The sequence below is a fragment of the Drosophila miranda genome, chromosome 4, assembly GCF_003369915.1.
Source record: "Drosophila miranda strain MSH22 chromosome 4, D.miranda_PacBio2.1, whole genome shotgun sequence".
In the NCBI taxonomy this organism is placed as follows: Eukaryota; Metazoa; Arthropoda; class Insecta; order Diptera; family Drosophilidae; genus Drosophila; species Drosophila miranda.
The window spans coordinates 25,399,609-25,417,215 of NC_046677.1; the positions used below are offsets into that span (position 1 = coordinate 25,399,609).

A 17,607-nucleotide genomic window follows, 5' to 3' on the forward strand; every position below is an offset into this window, starting at 1 on the left:
TATACTAAGAGAGAGAGTTGGAGCAGAAGGGAGGGAAAGAGAGAGCAACAATGCATGACAAAAACAAAACAAAATGCGACAATCAGTAAAGCAGAGAGAGAGAGAGAGAGAGAGATCGATAGTAAGTTCTTTGCTCTCATTGCACTGCTTATCACTCGTGGCGGCTCTCTTTGCTCCCCGTCTCGCTTACAAGGTTTTTGCTGCCTGTTACACACGTGAGTAATTCTCTCTCTCTCTCGCTCTCTCATTCTTAAACTGTATCGTTTTCCACCTTTTGCACATTTGTACGTCTTCTAATTGCATTCTATCGTTCCGTCTGTTTTGTTTTGTTATTGTTATTGCTTCTCCTCCTCTCCTCTCCTTACCCTCTTTGTGTTGTTTTTTTTGTTATTGATCGCTTTTGTGCATTGCACATTATCGCCTTGTTTGTATTTGTTGTCATTTTTCGCTGCTGCTTCGCAGAGACTGAAAGGGAGAAAGAGAAAAACAGCAGCAGCTGAAGCGTCTCAAACGGCGACAACAACAAAACGTCAAACACATTTTTTTTATTGCGTTTCGGTTTTATCGTTTTTTGCCAGACATTTCCTTTCAAATACCTATGTATATATTTTATTGACAAATTCTTAACAGATTTTCAAATATGGTAATTTAGTAACAGAAATCAAGCAGTTATCATGTGGATGGTGGATTCTAAGTCCGACTCCACATAAATGTTATTTACATAATTTAAATTTTAACTCCATCTATATCCATGTACTTTTGTGGACTCCAATTGCTACATGTAGAGTATTCCACAGACAAAGATTTGCATCAATGACCATTAAAATTTATTACATATAGTGTATTATTCAAAATACTCTTGGCAGCTGTGCATTTTTCTTACTATTAATTTTATTCAGTCTTGAAGAATGTCTTTAATTTAAATTTTACAGCTTTTTCCCTACAAGACATTTTACACACAGTCTAAATACCATACCTACATTTGACACTATTTCTAACTACATCTACTCCCTGTACATACTTGTCACAATAAAACTGCACAGCAGAGCCATCTGCTACAGTTTGAGTATTATTGTGCCTCTGCTTAGTGTGTTCAACTGCAAGCAGCTCAAAAAACTAAACTTAGAGCAAGCAGTTCACACTGCTCTTCTCAGTGAAAACAATGCAAGCAGTGAACAATAATTTGGAAAAGAAGTTCAATCAAGCAGTGAGATAACATGCGCCCTCTAGCGGGTCTTGGGCGAAGTAGAAATGTGGGAAAGCAAGCAGTTTATATATGTCTTAAACGCCTATTAAGCAGTGATATTTCGAAATTTGAATTGAAGGAACTCAAGCCACAAATATTCTTCTCATATAAATCCCTACAACTAACTAATCAATTTCTCCTCTCTTTTTTTTTCCAGGTAAGCCAAATGAATCAAATGTCGCCCGTCCTATACTTTTTCTAAGTGCGTGAGTACTCTATCAACCTGCTCCCCACCGCCCCATCAAAGAAACATACTTCCATTTTCTATCTATCACTCTATCTGTCCTGCTCTGTCCATGCATCTTAATAATTTCTGCCATGAATCGCCAACTAACTTGTAAATAAATCTAGCATAGAAACCAAAACCCAATATTTATTATTTTGGTTATATCTGCATGACAACAGGTCTTCCAAGTTTACTGGAAATGGAAACTGATGTTTATAGCGATAGGAATCTTATCAAAATCTTAAAATACTACAAAGTTTTAGGGAACGGTGACAGCTGTCTAACTTCTGAAAATGATTTTAGTTCTTGTTAAAAGTTTTTCGTAGTCAGACTATAAACGGAAACGTTGCCGCAAATAGCAGCAGCAACAGATAAAAGTATCATTCTCGAATGAAAGCGTTTCAGTTGACATTTAAAAGCAGCAACTGATTTTTCCAACTAATTGAAAAGTATCCACATCGTTTCTTTTCCTTCATTCGGTACAAAATTGGATCCGAATAAGAACAATAATATTTAAATGAGTTTTTCAAAGATTTTGGATTATGTTGAGACCCAGTTTATTATTTGAAACGTGAACATTAGCAGATCGCTCATATATTTTATCTAGAATTTTAAGTCCAGTGTCATGCGGATACTCGTATAAACATTCTCCTACAAATTTCCACACTTAACTCTGATATTTGTTGTTGTCTTCTATTCCTCTCCATCTATCTATCTGTCTCTTTCGCTGTCTCTTTCTCTTTATGGGCATTCTTATGCAATCCTTTCTGCTGTCCTTTCAAGCTAATTGTGCTGTCAAATCCACAGAGTCCACAGAAACCTCGAAACCCGAACCGAAAAACATCGAAATTACGTAAATAGAAATAAATGAAAAACAATTGGCAAATAAATTTTGGGGCTTTGGCGCGGTAAAAGTGGCCGAAAAGGCAGCGCCGGTCTCTGAGCGATGAAAATTCGCCGATAAACTGCGAAAACAAAACGGTAAAGCGATTAATTTACCGCGTTAACCCAACCGCCCCCCTCGCGCCTCACTCCCTTTCTCTATCTATCTGTATCTTTGAGCGGACTGCAAATTTCTTTTCAACGTATATTTTTATTTTTTTGTCTTATCTGCGATCGCAGTTTTTGTGTGGGGCTCCCGTTTTGGCTCCCGCTCTCTCCATCAACTACGGATTTTCCTTGGCCTGGCAGCTCCATTCACCTAATTTTCATCCAACAACAACTGATTTTATGTGTACCCTGACTGAAGCGGAGGGGTATTCAAATTTTGAGTGTAGGAAAATTCAATAGAATTTTTAGAGTTGGAAAAACTCAAGGAAAGGATCCGCTTTGGAAGTTATAGCAAGGAAAATCCATTTTAACCAACAGAAAATTATATCTTTATTGTTTCTACACATAATATTTTTCTGTTTCTTTGTGGAGAAAATTCTTTAATCGATTAAAGATGATTGTCTTTCCACCGAGCATTAATGTTGCTGCATCATGCACATGCATGCATGTTGTTTCTGCACTATTCTTAAGCAGAATTCGCTGCAAGAGTATACAAAATTCCCTGCTCCAAAATAGTGAGACTTTTCATGACTTTTTCGCTTTTCTTTTTTGGAAACTTTTATTTCCTTGTTGGCTTTTTTTTTTGTTTTTGTTTTTGGGACGACATACTGAACAGCAGCAAAGAGTGGAAAACACAATGGCACATAGATGAAAAGTTGAAAGGAAGGGAAGAGGAGGAGGAGGAGGAGGGGGGACGGGGGCCTTTGGGAAGTGGAATGTTGCATGTAATGTGCATTTAATTTGTTGTTGCCTTAACAATGCACCAGAGCAGTGGCACACTGCCGTGGCAAACACTGCTGCTGCCGCTGTCGCTTTGACTCACAATTTTCCATAGTTTTTAATAGTTTTTTCCCACATTTTGTTGTTCATTTTATGCTAATTTTCCATTGTTGTTTTTGTTGCTGTTATGTAAGAAGCGAAAGAAAAAGAAAGGATGACACTGTACTTTGAGGGATCCCAAGAGGATGACACTGCAAAATGGTGTTAGGATGTGGGAAAAGCCAACTTTTTTGAGTGGTCAAGGAAGGAAATGGTGGACGGAAGTCGGGAGCTGTGATTAAAATGGAATGTGACAAATTTGTTAGTTTATGACAAGGCTTTTAAGGATATGATTATTAATTCTATAAAATATATGATTAATATTTAATGTGAATCAAAAAAGTAGTGTAGAGATGATTTAGTAAGTCTGTTTAGTGGTTCTGAATAGAGCGGTAAGGAAGGTCAAGATTTTATTTTGCAGTAATTCCAAAACACAGCCAGGTTCTGAGAATTCTGATGAGTATTTTAAAATATTTTATGGGAAAATCAATACTTTATTAATTATTTTATTAATAAAATATTTTTTCCGAGTGCTAAACATAATTTTTTATGCTTCCAATAACCCAACCAGTGTTACCAAAACTTCCATGATTTCCAAATTTATCCTTCTTTTTCCATTTCCGTTCTACTTTTTGCCGTTCTGACTCTCAGAAAAGCTGCACCTTTTGTTGGTACTGTGGGGCACATTAAAAACTTTTCTGCAACTTGAAATTAAAAATTGAAATACAAAAAATTGGGAACATGCAAAACTTTCAGAAGAAAAAGTTTTGCTGCAGTCACAAAACGGAAAACCACAAAAACACAAAATGCAGGGAAATCAAAAAACGAACGAAGAAAAAAATAAGGCAAAATTGCTTTAGCGGATGATCCACAAAGTGCGAGAGAGAAAGAAATGGCAGAAAAACAGTTTGGGCTTTGGTTTTATTGTTGCTTGCTTTTGCGGCTGGAATGCAGCTGTTTTTTGATACCCTGGCAGATGGTTGTAGGCAAACTTTGGCAACGAAATTTCTTGCTAATTTTTGGTGGGAAAAGAAATACTTAAGCATGTGCGATGACGGCATTAAAGGGGTATGTAAAAGGGTATTAAAGCTTCGGCTACTGCCTCAATTCTAGCACAGAATGCCCTTGTTGTTGCTTTGCTGCACAAACAAAGAGTTAGCTTCTGTTTGCTGTTGTTGTTGTCTCATCATTTTCTCTTCTTAGCGTTGCTTGTGGATTTTGTGTTGTTGCTCTACGACGAATAAATAATCAGATCTTGATTACAACAAGCCGGAAGCCCCTTTGCCAGAGAGCTCTTCGAGGATTGTGGCTGTTTTTGTTTCACTTTCGTTTTTATGTTGGTGGAGAGAGAGAGAGAGAGGGAGACCTCTGCTTGCACCTAGGCACCTTTTGGACTACCGGCTGGCTTCTCTTCTTGCATTCTCTTTGCTTATCTTTCTGCGCGTTGCTGTTGTTGTTGCTGCCTTCGGTTTTAGTCTCTTGCAATTGTTGTTGCTGTTTGCGTCTGTCGTTGTGGGTCTACGCAGCTTCTGTCAGGGGCGTAAGTGAGCATGGTTTATTCCCCCCTTTGTGTTTACACCCCAGGCGGCTGTACTCCCAGAAGCTTGGGCTTGGTTTTAAGCGGGAATTCCCCCTTTTACCGGGAATTGTTTTGAATTCAAGACCCCCCCTTGCATTGCCTAGCTACGCCCCTGCCTGTTGTGTTTCTGCCTGTTTGTTCTCGCTCGCTCTCTCTCTTGCTGATGCTCCTATTTTCCCATTACTCTTGTCGCTTAGACCCGGATATGTGTCTCTCGAAGAAGGCCTGGAAAAAGCAGCAGCACCATCGAATCTGAAGAATATGGTGGGCTGCAGCCCCCTTTGGCCACTGGTGGGCCCCCAAGGAGAGCCCCCACTCCCCGCTCCCTGCTCCATGCCTTGTTGCATTTAATTTATGCGTTGAAATATTTTTTGGGGCACTGGCAATAAGGAAGAAGAGTGGACCAAAATGAAGTTGTCGTGCGTTGTCGTCACAGATCAAACGGAGCGGAGAGGAAATGTTTTTTTTTTTTTTTTGCCTTACTTGGCACTTTTCGAGAAAATTAATTGGCTGTTCTAAGTGCGCCTGCCTTCTGCTCCACCCACCGAATTTGCAACAAAGTAATTGACAATTTTCTATGATTTTTTTTGTTGTGTTGCTATTTTTCATTTTCAACGCATAAATTGCATGGGGCATGCCACATCCATCATCTGCCCCAGCAGCAGCAACGGCAAGAGCGGCAGTAGTTGATGTTGCACTCTCCCCCAGTGGGTTGTTTATGACGAGAACTGGAGCGCATCGTTCACGTTGCTGCAAATGTTGCATAATCCACTCAATTTCCCTGTTTTTTTTTTCTCTCTGCTGGAAAATGAAGTGGAAATAGAGTTGGAAATTTTCATGTATTTTTGATTGAGAAATTATGCAAAATTATGTTTTTGTATCTGCGATTGAATGAGCATAGAAAAATTTTTGGCATATTTAAATCCAATATTTTAGGTGTCATATTTGTGTATTTTTGATTATTCAAAATGGAGTTCAAGTATACATTTCATTCAACAATTTTTTCAGTTAAAATTGCATTCCCCTAAATTGTTTAACAAATCAAAAAGAATTGGAAAAACTATCGATATTTCATTGCCCGATCGCTCCTACCCCCCTCTCGATCACTGTTCACTTTCAAATCACGACTTTGATCACTGAACCATAAAGCAACATCAAATCGACTTCAGTTGCTTGCCACCCAACCCCAGCCCCGTCCTTCCCTCCAACCCCAGATCCAACAAAATATATTTTTATTTGAAATTCGGCAAAACAAAATTCAAAATCAATAAAAAATATATATCTTCTATGGCTTCTTCCACTTCTTAAACTTCCAATTTATTTTTTCTTTTTGTGTTTACTTTTTTGATTTTCTTGCGCGCCTTTTGCAACACTGTTTTATGCCAAAATCCGAAAACCCAGCTTTATACCCGCCTCGTCGAACGCCAACAGCAATCGGAAGAGGGCCTTTAGCAATCCCCATATAGGAGGACCCCACGATGCCGCCGCCTCTGGCCATCGACTGAATCCGCATCTGTATTACTATAACAAATCGCATTCGGGTCGGAGTTCGTTCTGTGTGGACGAGTCGCTGTGGCCCACGAATGCGGCGCTGGTTACGAGCGACACGAATCTGTATACGATGCCGAATAATGCCAGTGCGAGTGCCGCCGATGAGGACTATGAGGAGGCCATCGATCAGTTCTCGCCCACGATATACAGTCAGAGGGCGAGCCGATCCATACCGATACCGAATAGTGCCGGCAACAGTCCGCAGCACCATCAGCCGAGGATCGGCTCGTCGGGCGTCAACTATATGGCGGCGTTCAGTGCCAGTCCCTTGATCTATGCCCATCCCTACTCGCCGTTCTATGCCAGCTCGCCGGACACAACTCTATCCTCACCCGTCCATACACCCGGACACCCAGGCCTTCATCCTGCTGCCGCCACTGTTGCCGCCGCCTCTGCACATCCATCGCGCAGATCCCTCAGCTATGATCCTGCCTTTCAGCGCTTGCAAGTTCCTCATGCAGAGCGACGATCCCGTTCGCCGCTGGAATGTGCCACGGTTTTCGCCGCTGTGGCTGCAGCTGCCACGGCATCCGCATCCGTTTCCGGCTCCATCTTGGGGGATACCACAAAATCCACTGGAGTCAACAGGTCGGTGCTGGTTGACTCTTTTCCTCCTCCACTCTCTGGTTGCGGGTTCTGTTTTCTATGTCTTCTATGTTTCCGTAACTGTCTTATTCTTTTCCTATATTCTACTATCTGTCTGTGTCTCTCTTTCTGTCTTGGATGTGTCTAACTGCTTGTCTCTTGGGCTGTTGCACGTTGCTTTGTGTCTTTGTGTGTGCTTTGGGCTGACTTAAATGTTGCACGATAACCCTAAAAACTCCATTGTAAACACAAATATGTACACCTAAACAAACCCCTTCCCCTTAGAACTTGTCCTTGATGTCAGAGTTGGTTAAAAGATTCTACAAATAATTATGCCAACTAAAAAAAAACAAAAATTTTTTGACGCTATAAATGGTAAAGCATGATTTACGATTTAACATTCGATGAATTCGATGGTGAAATGTTGCAGCATGAAATTATTATTAAAATAAAAAAAAATCGATAAATTTTTTGTTTAATTTAAACAAACCACAAAAACAAAATTATCTTTAAAATTTTAACAAATTAACTTAAAAATTAATAAAAAGTAATATTAAAACTAATAAATTATTTACAAAATTAAATACCAACTAAACAATTTTTTTTAATAACACAAAATTAAGTAAATTATTACCATTATTTTATTTTATTATTATTATTATTATTATTTTAAAGTATTATACATGAATTAGAACTAGTACTTTAAAAAAGAAAATACAGAATTGTAGGAAAATTAAAAAGGAACACACAAAAATTTCACGATTTAAATATTTTATAAAAATATCTCGCATAATTTCATTAAATGTACATACGCCACAGGCTTCCAGTTCACATTTTCATACTTTTAATTTCTTAAATGCTTAAAAGCAGACTCATTTGAAAGGCTTTGGGAGTGGAATGTACTAGGGTTACAGTAGAGTCGAATCGAAGTTTAGGGAACAAGAAAGTTGGAAGATCTAATGGGATTAGATAACCCTCTATGATATACTCAGATCTGTACAGATTGAAACAAATTTGTTTGGTGAATATATCGACTAGACCTGTTTATTCATCCGCCCTCAAAAAAGCGCTTCTCTAGGTATTAAAAGCCAGGTGTTTAAAGAGCCAAATGCCACGTTTTGGTTCATTCTGGCAATCAAGTAGATCTGATCTATCTTAAACAATTTCTGATGCCACAGTCCTTGAGTATTATTATCGTTTAGTATTATTTTTAATCTGACTCAAACTCTCCATTCATCCACATGAATGGCTCTCTGATTTGCGATTTCTGATTCCATTTTATTTCAAGATGATTTAATCGTTCTGCCTTCAACCTTCAAATCGCGTTGCGTCATTCGTCAGGGTGATTCATGAAGCAATCTCAAAATGCATCCTTTCCGTGGGCCAAAGCCATTTATAACCCGACTCGCAAAAGCCCTTAAGGTCTTCTTCTTTTTATTTCCTCTTTTGCTTAATTATAAAAAAAAATCCAATTTGTTCGAAGGAAGGACGTGGCTCCCTCTGCCCCTCTTATGCGTTGTACCCCTGCCCTCCACAAACTATTTTATTCAATCAACATTCAACGCATTGAAAAGCTTTGTGCGAATTTGACTTTGGATCGGAATCGGGTTTGGGTTTGGGAATGGGAATGGGAATGATGTCATTCCTAAACTTGACTTCTCTTGTAATTCTCGCCTTCGTGTTTCGTGCATTTATTCGCTGATGTTCCCATGTTCCCGCCCGATGATGATGATGATGATTATGGTACGATGATGCGTTAGCATTTGTTGCCTCATAAGCAATAAAAAAGCAATTTCTTTAGGTGGCCACAACGCAATTTCTGCCACCAAACTGCGCAAAAAAAAAAGGGGCAAAAGGGTCTTTGGGGGAAGACCCCAAAAGACTCCAGCCACCCCACAAAACAGAGCCCCCCACAAAGGCGAGGCTTTGTTCAGAAATGGCGCATTATATTCAGGTCTCAAAGAGAGATATAGAGAGAGAGAGAGACAATTCCTTAAGTTCGGTGAGTCGCAAAATATTTCTATAAATGTCAAAAACTTCTCTAAAGGAATTTATCTTTGGGGTTCTAAAGGGGAACCCGAGAAGTTAAATTGTTTTTGGTGTAAGTGGAGCTCCAAATACACAAAACTATTTTAAAGTCGGGAGAGGGCAAGTGCCTCATTCATTGCTTGTTTCATGTGACTCACATACAATATCTGAATCACTTGAAAAGCTCCAAGACAAATGTAAAAGAGTAATGGATATGATATGAGCATACTTCGTCTTCAATTGGAGTTGTTCAGAATAATTTCCTGTAGAGGGGCATATTCCACTCAAAAGGTTATCATTGGTTGGGTTACTGTCTAGGCAGATAACTCGCAGACAAATTTGGTTGGCTTGCATTTGTTATCTAATGAGGAAATAGTGTAGAGAATGAATCATTAATGATTGCATGTTCTTCTTTTGGAACTTGATTGATATACATAAGTGTGAGTTCCCCCCTCTAATAGATCAGAGCTGCAGAAAGTTAATAAAATACTAAACAAATAAAATCAGTGCAAGTTTTATTTGAAAATATTCGTAAACTAATGAGACTTTTGTTTTCAAAAGATCTTTTAAACCCTGGGATACTATTTTACATGGTGGAAATATTCTGTACTAAAGAACATATTCCCTAAAAATTCCATTCACTATGGGCGTAGCCTATAATTTTCAATATTCTGTTGTTTTGAGAGCTTTTCCATAGGGATTACCAGTTTAGAACTTTTGAGTCGAGGAACACGTGACTCGACACTTAGATACTCAAGATCGTTAATGTGAATATTTGTTTCTTCAATCACAACATTTTATATATTTCGTTTACATGAATAAAAAGATTAACGATAAATTCAGTTAAATCAAAGAATTTCTACTCCTTGGTTAAATTTTTCAATACGATAAAAACAAAACAGGGAAAATAAAACAGAGGTTTATTATTTTAAAGAAGGTATAGGAACAATTAGAACATTAAGATGCTGTAAAATCTATGATTTTATTATTATTATGTATGAAACCCATTCTAGATTGTGATGAACATAAGGTTTTAATAAGTAAAATATTCGAACTCGAATCTAAATACTACATTTCCTTCTATCAATGCTGTTATTAAATCAATTATTTTTATCAACACTTTATGCAGCCAAAAAAGGAACATTCAATTAAACTCTCTCTAAATTTCTGAAACCTCAAAAGATATTATTCTGTACCCACAAATATCTCGCTTAACTTCCATTCCTGATAAACCATCCGCCCAGTAGCAGAAGTACAGTCCCAAAAGCAACCAAAACCGCCAGTTCTTTTATCGTCATCTCTTTATTATCGTCATCCGCAAAGATGCAATGCAAATGCACTCAAAACAAAAAAGCCCAGCAACAGAAATGCCAAAAATGCACAAGAAGGAGAAGATGTTTGACTGGCTTTCAGTTCCAAGGCTTATATAAGGGAGGGGGAAAAAACACTCACTCAAGTTCAAGGTCAACAATCCGGAGAGGACTTTGGACTCTCCCTCCCGGCAGTGGCTTTCCTTTATAGTCTTTCATTTTTCGAAGGGAGGAATGGGATGGGATGGGATGGCATGGAGTGGACTCCCCGACTTCTCCCCAAACCAATTAGAATTTCAATTAGGCATCATCTCCCAAGAACTTTGGCTTTATCTCACTCAAAGAGAGAGAGGGAGAGGGAGAGAAATGTACAACATTTTGTGTGTGTTTGGTTCCTCCCTCTTCGCCTTCGTTCCCCACCCATAAATAAAAGTGAGCTCTCGATTCATTGTCGACGTTTGTGGCGGCTGCGGCTGTGGCTGCGGATGATGTCAGCATTTATTTTTGGCACAAAATGCTTGCAGTCAACAGACCAAAACACAATGCCCAAAAAACAAAACAAAATCCCAAAAAAAAAAGAGTAAAAAGAAGCAAGCAAAAACCGAACCAAAAAAAGCCGCAAAACATGCCAAAAATAATATTTAAGTAAAGAAAAATAGCACAAAAAAAAAAGGAAGGAAGAAAGGAAGGCCATGGGCCTTGAGCCGAAGCTTTGGATACACTTTGACGATGGATCTTTGCCGATTTTCAGAATCTACAGGTAGTGGGGTTTGTGTGGAATACTTCTAGATAAAGATGGAATCGAGATGAGGGTCGAAACTTTGCAGAAACATATTGCAACTGCTTTATTCAATAGTTTAATGTAGAAATTCAGTAATTTTTGGTACTAAAGTATGAGAGTTTTCCTCAAGAAGAGCTTGTTTTTTTACCGATTGTTCCTATAGCTGATATATAATATAGTGTTCGGCTCTTGGCAGTAATATCAAAAGATTTCCGGCAGATCTTTCTCAAACAGAGACTAATTTCTATAGAAAAACGGTACAAAAAAGTCGAGAATATTGCAACAAAAATAAAACTTGAAGTACACGTGGCTCGACAATAAGATATCACTCCAGTTTCTATGATTCATAATACCCCCCGTGAAAGTGTATCCCAAAGTCTATTCCGAACACACCACAAAAAAACAATTATCTTATGGAAATGGTTTAGGCCGGGGCCATTGTTGAGGCGAGAGGTCTCTTTATGGCCAAGTGTAATGGATGTTGGCTAAGAAGGAGATCTCTCTTGAGGCGGCAGATTCTTCTTGTTTACTTTTTGGCCGTCTGGCCCGAAGATTTCTCTCTCATTCGCCATTGTGTTTGCTTTGGCCTCTTGAGAGAATGCGGTGGAGGAGGAGGAGAAGGCATTCTTGTGGCACACTTCATCTTCATCTCTGAGATCATTCTTCGCGGCGTCGCCCACTTTTGCCTGCACCAAAAAACATAGCCCCTTATTTATTGTACTCTTTCTTCACATAAGTATATCTTGTCAAGTCATTTCAAATTATTGCCTACACGATCGATGATTTGTGGGCTTAATATTTATTTTTATTTATCTTTTTACACATTTTCACATTTTATTTTTATACACTGCACAAATATTGATTGCTGATTGTTGTCTGGGTTTTTGTGCACATATACTCGTATATTTTGTAACAATTCGGACAAATATTTCTATTTTTAACACAATTCGCAGGCCTTGTATTTAAACCTTTGAAATTTTTACTAACTAAAGAAATTATTCTCTGATTTTCAGGTATGTCAAACTTATTTTACAATCTCCTTGCGGAACTGAGGGGTAAGCTATGAAAAATCTATAAAATTAATCTAAATTCGGCCCTAAATATTATGCCTGTAATGCTAAGCCCTTCTTGTTGAAAAAGAGAAAGATATAAGTAAATAGATGGAGAAATTGCACCTTAGACCACTGTGAACATTCGTCCAATGATGCGAATAAAGGACGATTCCCTGCACAATTTTCCAATAAGAGAACAAACAGATTCGATTAGAAAGAAAGAAAATAGAGGCCATGTCCAATGAGCCATTGGAGGTTACTTTTTCCAACGAAATACTAAAATACTATCGTCTGGTCTAACTTCTATCCTTTACTGCTTGTATGCGATTGGTTCGTATAGCGCGTCATGCGGCAGCACCCATCGGAGGGGAGTATTTCTGCCAGTAATCTTCGCGTAACAATCTGAGGCCGTAAAACCAAAGATGCCTTTAAGAAGCGCTTAATACTGAAGTCCCATATCTATCCCTAGATATCCATCCGAAAGGTGTATTTTTAACTCTACAAAAAACTCCCATAAAAGTTTCAATTAAAATTATTTTTAATCACCCTGACCAATTATAATCCAATCAAGTGGCAAAACTTTTCGCAATGCCCGCCCATAAATAATAATAAAAATAAAGAGAAAAAGTTAAAATCATTTGCAATTCAAAAGCGTAACATTGCAAAATCATTTCTTAAAAATAATTTCACAAAAATCATGGCCAAGAAAAAAGTTAAATAAATTTGTGCAAAAGTCATTGAAAATAGGTTTTTATTTGAGTTTTGTAAACTTTTGTTATAGCCTCTAATTAAATAGATATCAATCAAATTAAAAGACGCCTTAAAAATGTAAATTATTTGCGCCATATTCGCGTTAATGGCTTGGACTTTAGGCCAAAGCCATGGTCCCTGGCCCTTTCCAGACAGTTCACGAACTATAATAACCATAAATTGAGTCCATAAGGAAGTGGAAGAAGAACCTTAACTGTCGAGGCCCACCAGCACATACTAATCGATGTGATTACATTAGCATTAGCAATAGGAATAGACATAGACATGGACATGGACAGGGCAAAGACAGCGTTGACAGAGAGGAAGAGACATCAAGCCATAGAGAAAGACACACAACGAGAGCTGAATGTCGACGCCATAATGTCTGGCACCACCATCGTTCGTCGTTCGTTCGTTCACTGGAAATCGTTAATTTTGTACCCTATCCCCCACCAAGCCACAGGCAAACCTTTAGCTGTAGATACAGTTTGCTTTATTCTATTTTTGCATTGCAATGTGCGGCAAATTATATTTAAATGGCTGCCACTTAAAGTGTCTATTGTGTGAGCCGCAAAGGGGGGGCATGGCATGGAAAATGCACTGACTAACGGACACGTGTGTGCCCCAATGCCATATTTTATTAAAGTGCAAAACCTCAACAATGGCAGCTCCTCTTACAGCGAGGGAGGATTCAATAGAAGGTCACCGAACGTTCAAACATTTTGGCAGAAGTTTAGGTTTCTAGGGCTACGAAAGAGTGGCTTTGCGCTGCTCATTGTATCATTTCTGTGTTGCTCGTTACACATTTTGCTATTATTTTGTCTTTATTTCAAAATAAAATACACAAAAATGGAGAAATAGTTTTACACGAATTCTGTAATTTTCTCCTAGCCAGCCCTTCTCCTTCCACGTTCACACGTGAATGGTTCTTTTTTGTTTACTTGTCTACCTTTGGGTTTCCCGACTACAAGATCCTCCCTCCCCATATCAATTCACTTAAATTGCCGTATATTTTTTGATATATCGTGTGGGGCATGTCAAATTTCACTTTTATTGCGGCTTCGTCGCCTATTGCCTTTGCCGCATCGATTAACGTTTCTGGCTTTTAATTACTTTAATTACCGCGCTTTGTGTATCGTATTGTGTTTCCCCTAGAATATTTCTTGATGAGATATGGCGTGGTTGCATAAACACAGTCTCCGCAATTAAGAGAACTACGAGGCGTGCCTGCATGCATCATCTTGTTAGATTCCGATTGAACTTTAGAATCAGTTGATAGTTGATAGTGATCCGACAGCCGCAACTTTGTATGCAGCTCAGAACGATCGGATCGTATGAGATTCAAGGTCTTTGGGGTAGGGCCAGGTGCTCGAGTGGTGGAGGTGTGGGATGAAAACTGCTTTGAATTGTTATTGTAAAACGTCAAAGTAGGTGCTAGAGTGGACTGTGATTGGTGTTTGTTTAGTAGGAAACTGATGGGATCTTCTGGTCTTTGTTCGATTTGCAGCTTTGAATCAACGATCCTCCTCGGTGTTGGTATGGATTCGATTATAATCGAGAATTATTTTATCGATAAAAACAAATGTTTTTTTCTATGTTAACTTTTCACTTCAAAGACTCATCGATGGAGGATTTCCCTGGTAATTTGTAATCGACTTTTTGGGATATAATATTTATTGTTTATCGGTTTTAATACCTCCTAGCAGAAAGCAAAAAAGAATAGCCACCAGATGTTAAATTAAACCCAGAAAACCATTAATAAATCTCCCCCCAAAAGATATTTCATTTTGTTTTGACCCCTGTTGACCGAAGGAAAAGCTAAAATTGTAATTATTTTTCCCCCTTCCCAGTCCAGAGGGAGCTTCCCAGTCAGCCACGTGGCAAATGTTAAACAGAAGCCGAGCAAAAGCAGATTCTGTTTGGCCATTTAGCGGCGTTTATTTGAGCCGTCAACAGGGGGCTGCTAGGGGTGGGGTACCAAGAAAGGTGAGACAGTTTAAGCCACCTTTTGGGTGGAGGCCCACCCACAAAAATGTTGCAAAAGAAACCCCAAAATGTGGTCGACAACTATATTTTCTGGAATCTTTAAGTTCATTATGGTTTCGGGTTACACACGACGACGCCCACCCACAGAGAGGACGCGCCCCACCGTCCAAGAGGGGGCAGCTAATAACGTGGCAGACATTCTGGCGACGCAAAACGGCAAACAAAAAGACGGCAAAAACTGTCGACAGATACAAGTTTTCACTTTATTGTTTTTTTGCATAATCCAGGGAAATTCTTATGAAACTTCAAGCAATGCAATTTTATGGTTGCGAAATGCCGAAAATTATGGATAAACTTGGTTTAATTTATGGCAATTAAAAAGGCAATGCAGAACGTGAAAGGTGAAGGAAATATACTCTTTCTGTTGATGGAAAGTCTTGTCCTTAAAGCAATAAATATTGTATTTATAATAAGTTGGACTAAAAGTTCCGCTAATCACTATCCATTATAGAGGGACCCCAACAAAGCAGGTCATTGTATGCCCTCCAGGCATCCACAAGCTCCATGACAAGCCCAAAATGCCACCAAAAGAAAAGAAAAGTGTTGCCGCCCATTTCGAATCATTGCATAGGCAATTCCCAAGACACAAGAAAAAAACCCAACGCCAGAGGCTATTGAAAACTTCAAAGCAACTGCTGCTGCAACATTGCAACAATGCAACTGCAATTGCAACCGCAAAAAAGAAAAGAAAAGGCAAAGAAAACATGTGGAAATGTGAAAAACAACGCTGAAATTATGATTAGTTGTAACTTGATTTTAGCCAGCCTGCGGCTGCCCATTCGCTCTGCCATTTTGCATTTAATTATGTGCGAAATGTGCGATTTAATGGCCAGCGATAAAAAATACTTTGCCCGAAAACCAAACACAAAAAACACGTAAGAACTATCGAGTGTGGAATTGAGGCAGTAGGATACCCTGTAATCGGGCTTGGAGTGGGAGTAACTAAAGGAAAATTATAAAATTATGAGGGATATAGATATAGAAGACCACTAGATACGAGTCACTGCCTTCTGATTGTATATTAAATCCATGAGAATATAGTATGTGGGATCGTAGGATTAATCTGTGTATATTTTGGGCTCTTTTGTCAATAGATTTGTTTACTACGAGATTATTCTTATTGTATGATCTTTTGCTGTCTCTTCCTTTGCCTCTGCTACACTTCCCTATTCCTTTGCTGTACTCTTTGGCTAGCGAGAGTTGCTCGCTCAGAGAGGAGGACCACAAGAGCGAGAGGCTCAGGGTACAGGAAAAGGAATAATATACCCTGGTACTCTCGATAGTACCGTGTATAGTCATATAACAAAAAAAAATTATAATATCTGAGAACGTGCCGCCTCGATTCAGTACGGTTTGCCTACAGCCCATTCGATGCATATATTCTGCTATTGTTGTTCGGAAAATTAGAGCAATGAACTGTGGCCTGGCCGGCCAGCGTTGACTTGTGTCTCGGTACCGGAACTACGAGTTCATAGTGCCCATTGCGGCGGGGATGCAAATGCAAATGCAATGCAGAAAAAGCTAAGGGCACACCCCACACAGACATCGGCAGGGGCAACAAAAACAACAGAAACCGATTCAACAGCACGAGAAAATGTAAACATTCAAAATTTATACTCCAGCAACAACAACAATTGCAGTCCTGCTGACCCACAAAAAGGTCTTCTTCCGTTCCGTTCCGTTACGTTACGGCGGAGGTGATTGCACTGCTGTTGCACCCACCTAGTCCTAGTCGTCCACCCTTCATTACCGAAATTGCCTGTTGGGCGACCCAGACACGCGATGTGTCTTTGCAGAGGGCATTTTTCCACGAATTGTTGCATTTTCCAGGCCCACACTCACCCCTTTCAAAAATTGAAGCAAAAGTACGGGAATTTGGCAGTTGATTTTTACTTAGTCATCGATGGGTCAACATTTGCTCGGCCTCGTATTCGTTGGTTAAACATCAAGCAAGTCAAAATATTTGTTCGTTTGCACAAGAAGCAATTGGAATGTGACCAAAACAAAAGACAGTGCTAATTGGTTGACTAGAAAGACTAGAAGGGGGGGATTATTATATAGGGAAGAGAGCTTTAACTACTCCCATTAGTTCTGAGGCGAAAGCTTTGGAAGCTCACTAATACAAAGACATATATTATGGTTAAGGGAAGAGGTTTCTTCATACATACATATTTATTTCTTCAAAGGATGTCTAGATTATTTCAAATAAGACTTCTTTTCACTCTATATAACCGAATAATCACAATGCCATAATGTCACCGCCTTCAAAGTCTCTTTCCCTTTGCTTTGATTGAGCTTTCACACATACGCAACACACAGATGCACACCAATAAATCGCACCAAGCCAGCTTTACTCGATTCTAAAGCAAAGCTTTGGCAAGCTCACTAATACAATTACATGGAGCTTCTTCAAGTACAAGTAAATTAAGTAGATTCATCTGCCCTGTGGATGTGTGGTGCTCCATTAGCTAATGAGGTTCACTGACATCAAGCCAATTGCCAAAGAGAAAACTTCTCTTGTTTGCTTACAACCAAACAGAAAACAGAAAAAGCCAAATATAGTATGCAAAATAAATCTTTACAA

The 17,607-nt window shown here is 39.0% G+C and overlaps 1 protein-coding gene across 9 annotated transcripts in view; it reads left to right on the plus strand.

Moving 5' to 3' along the window:
- The window catches only part of LOC108161998 (protein bunched, class 1/class 3/D/E isoforms), a 109,143-nt gene that overhangs the window by 24,225 nt on the left and 67,311 nt on the right, over positions 1 to 17,607 (plus strand). For 3 of the 9 annotated variants that reach the window (XR_004473121.1, XM_017296470.2, XM_017296468.2), the window contains exon 2: positions 6,322 to 7,059. The exons of 3 other annotated variants lie outside the window; for them this stretch is intronic. Coding sequence is in view for 5 of the 6 variants with exons in the window: in XM_017296470.2 (XP_017151959.1) it covers positions 6,322 to 7,059 (738 nt within the window). In the remaining variant the exon portion in view is untranslated. Of the gene's footprint in view, positions 1 to 6,321; positions 7,060 to 12,188; positions 12,231 to 17,607 lie in introns of all 9 variants that reach the window. 3 more of the 9 variants (XM_017296467.2, XM_017296469.2, XM_017296472.2) reach the window with 2 other exon arrangements.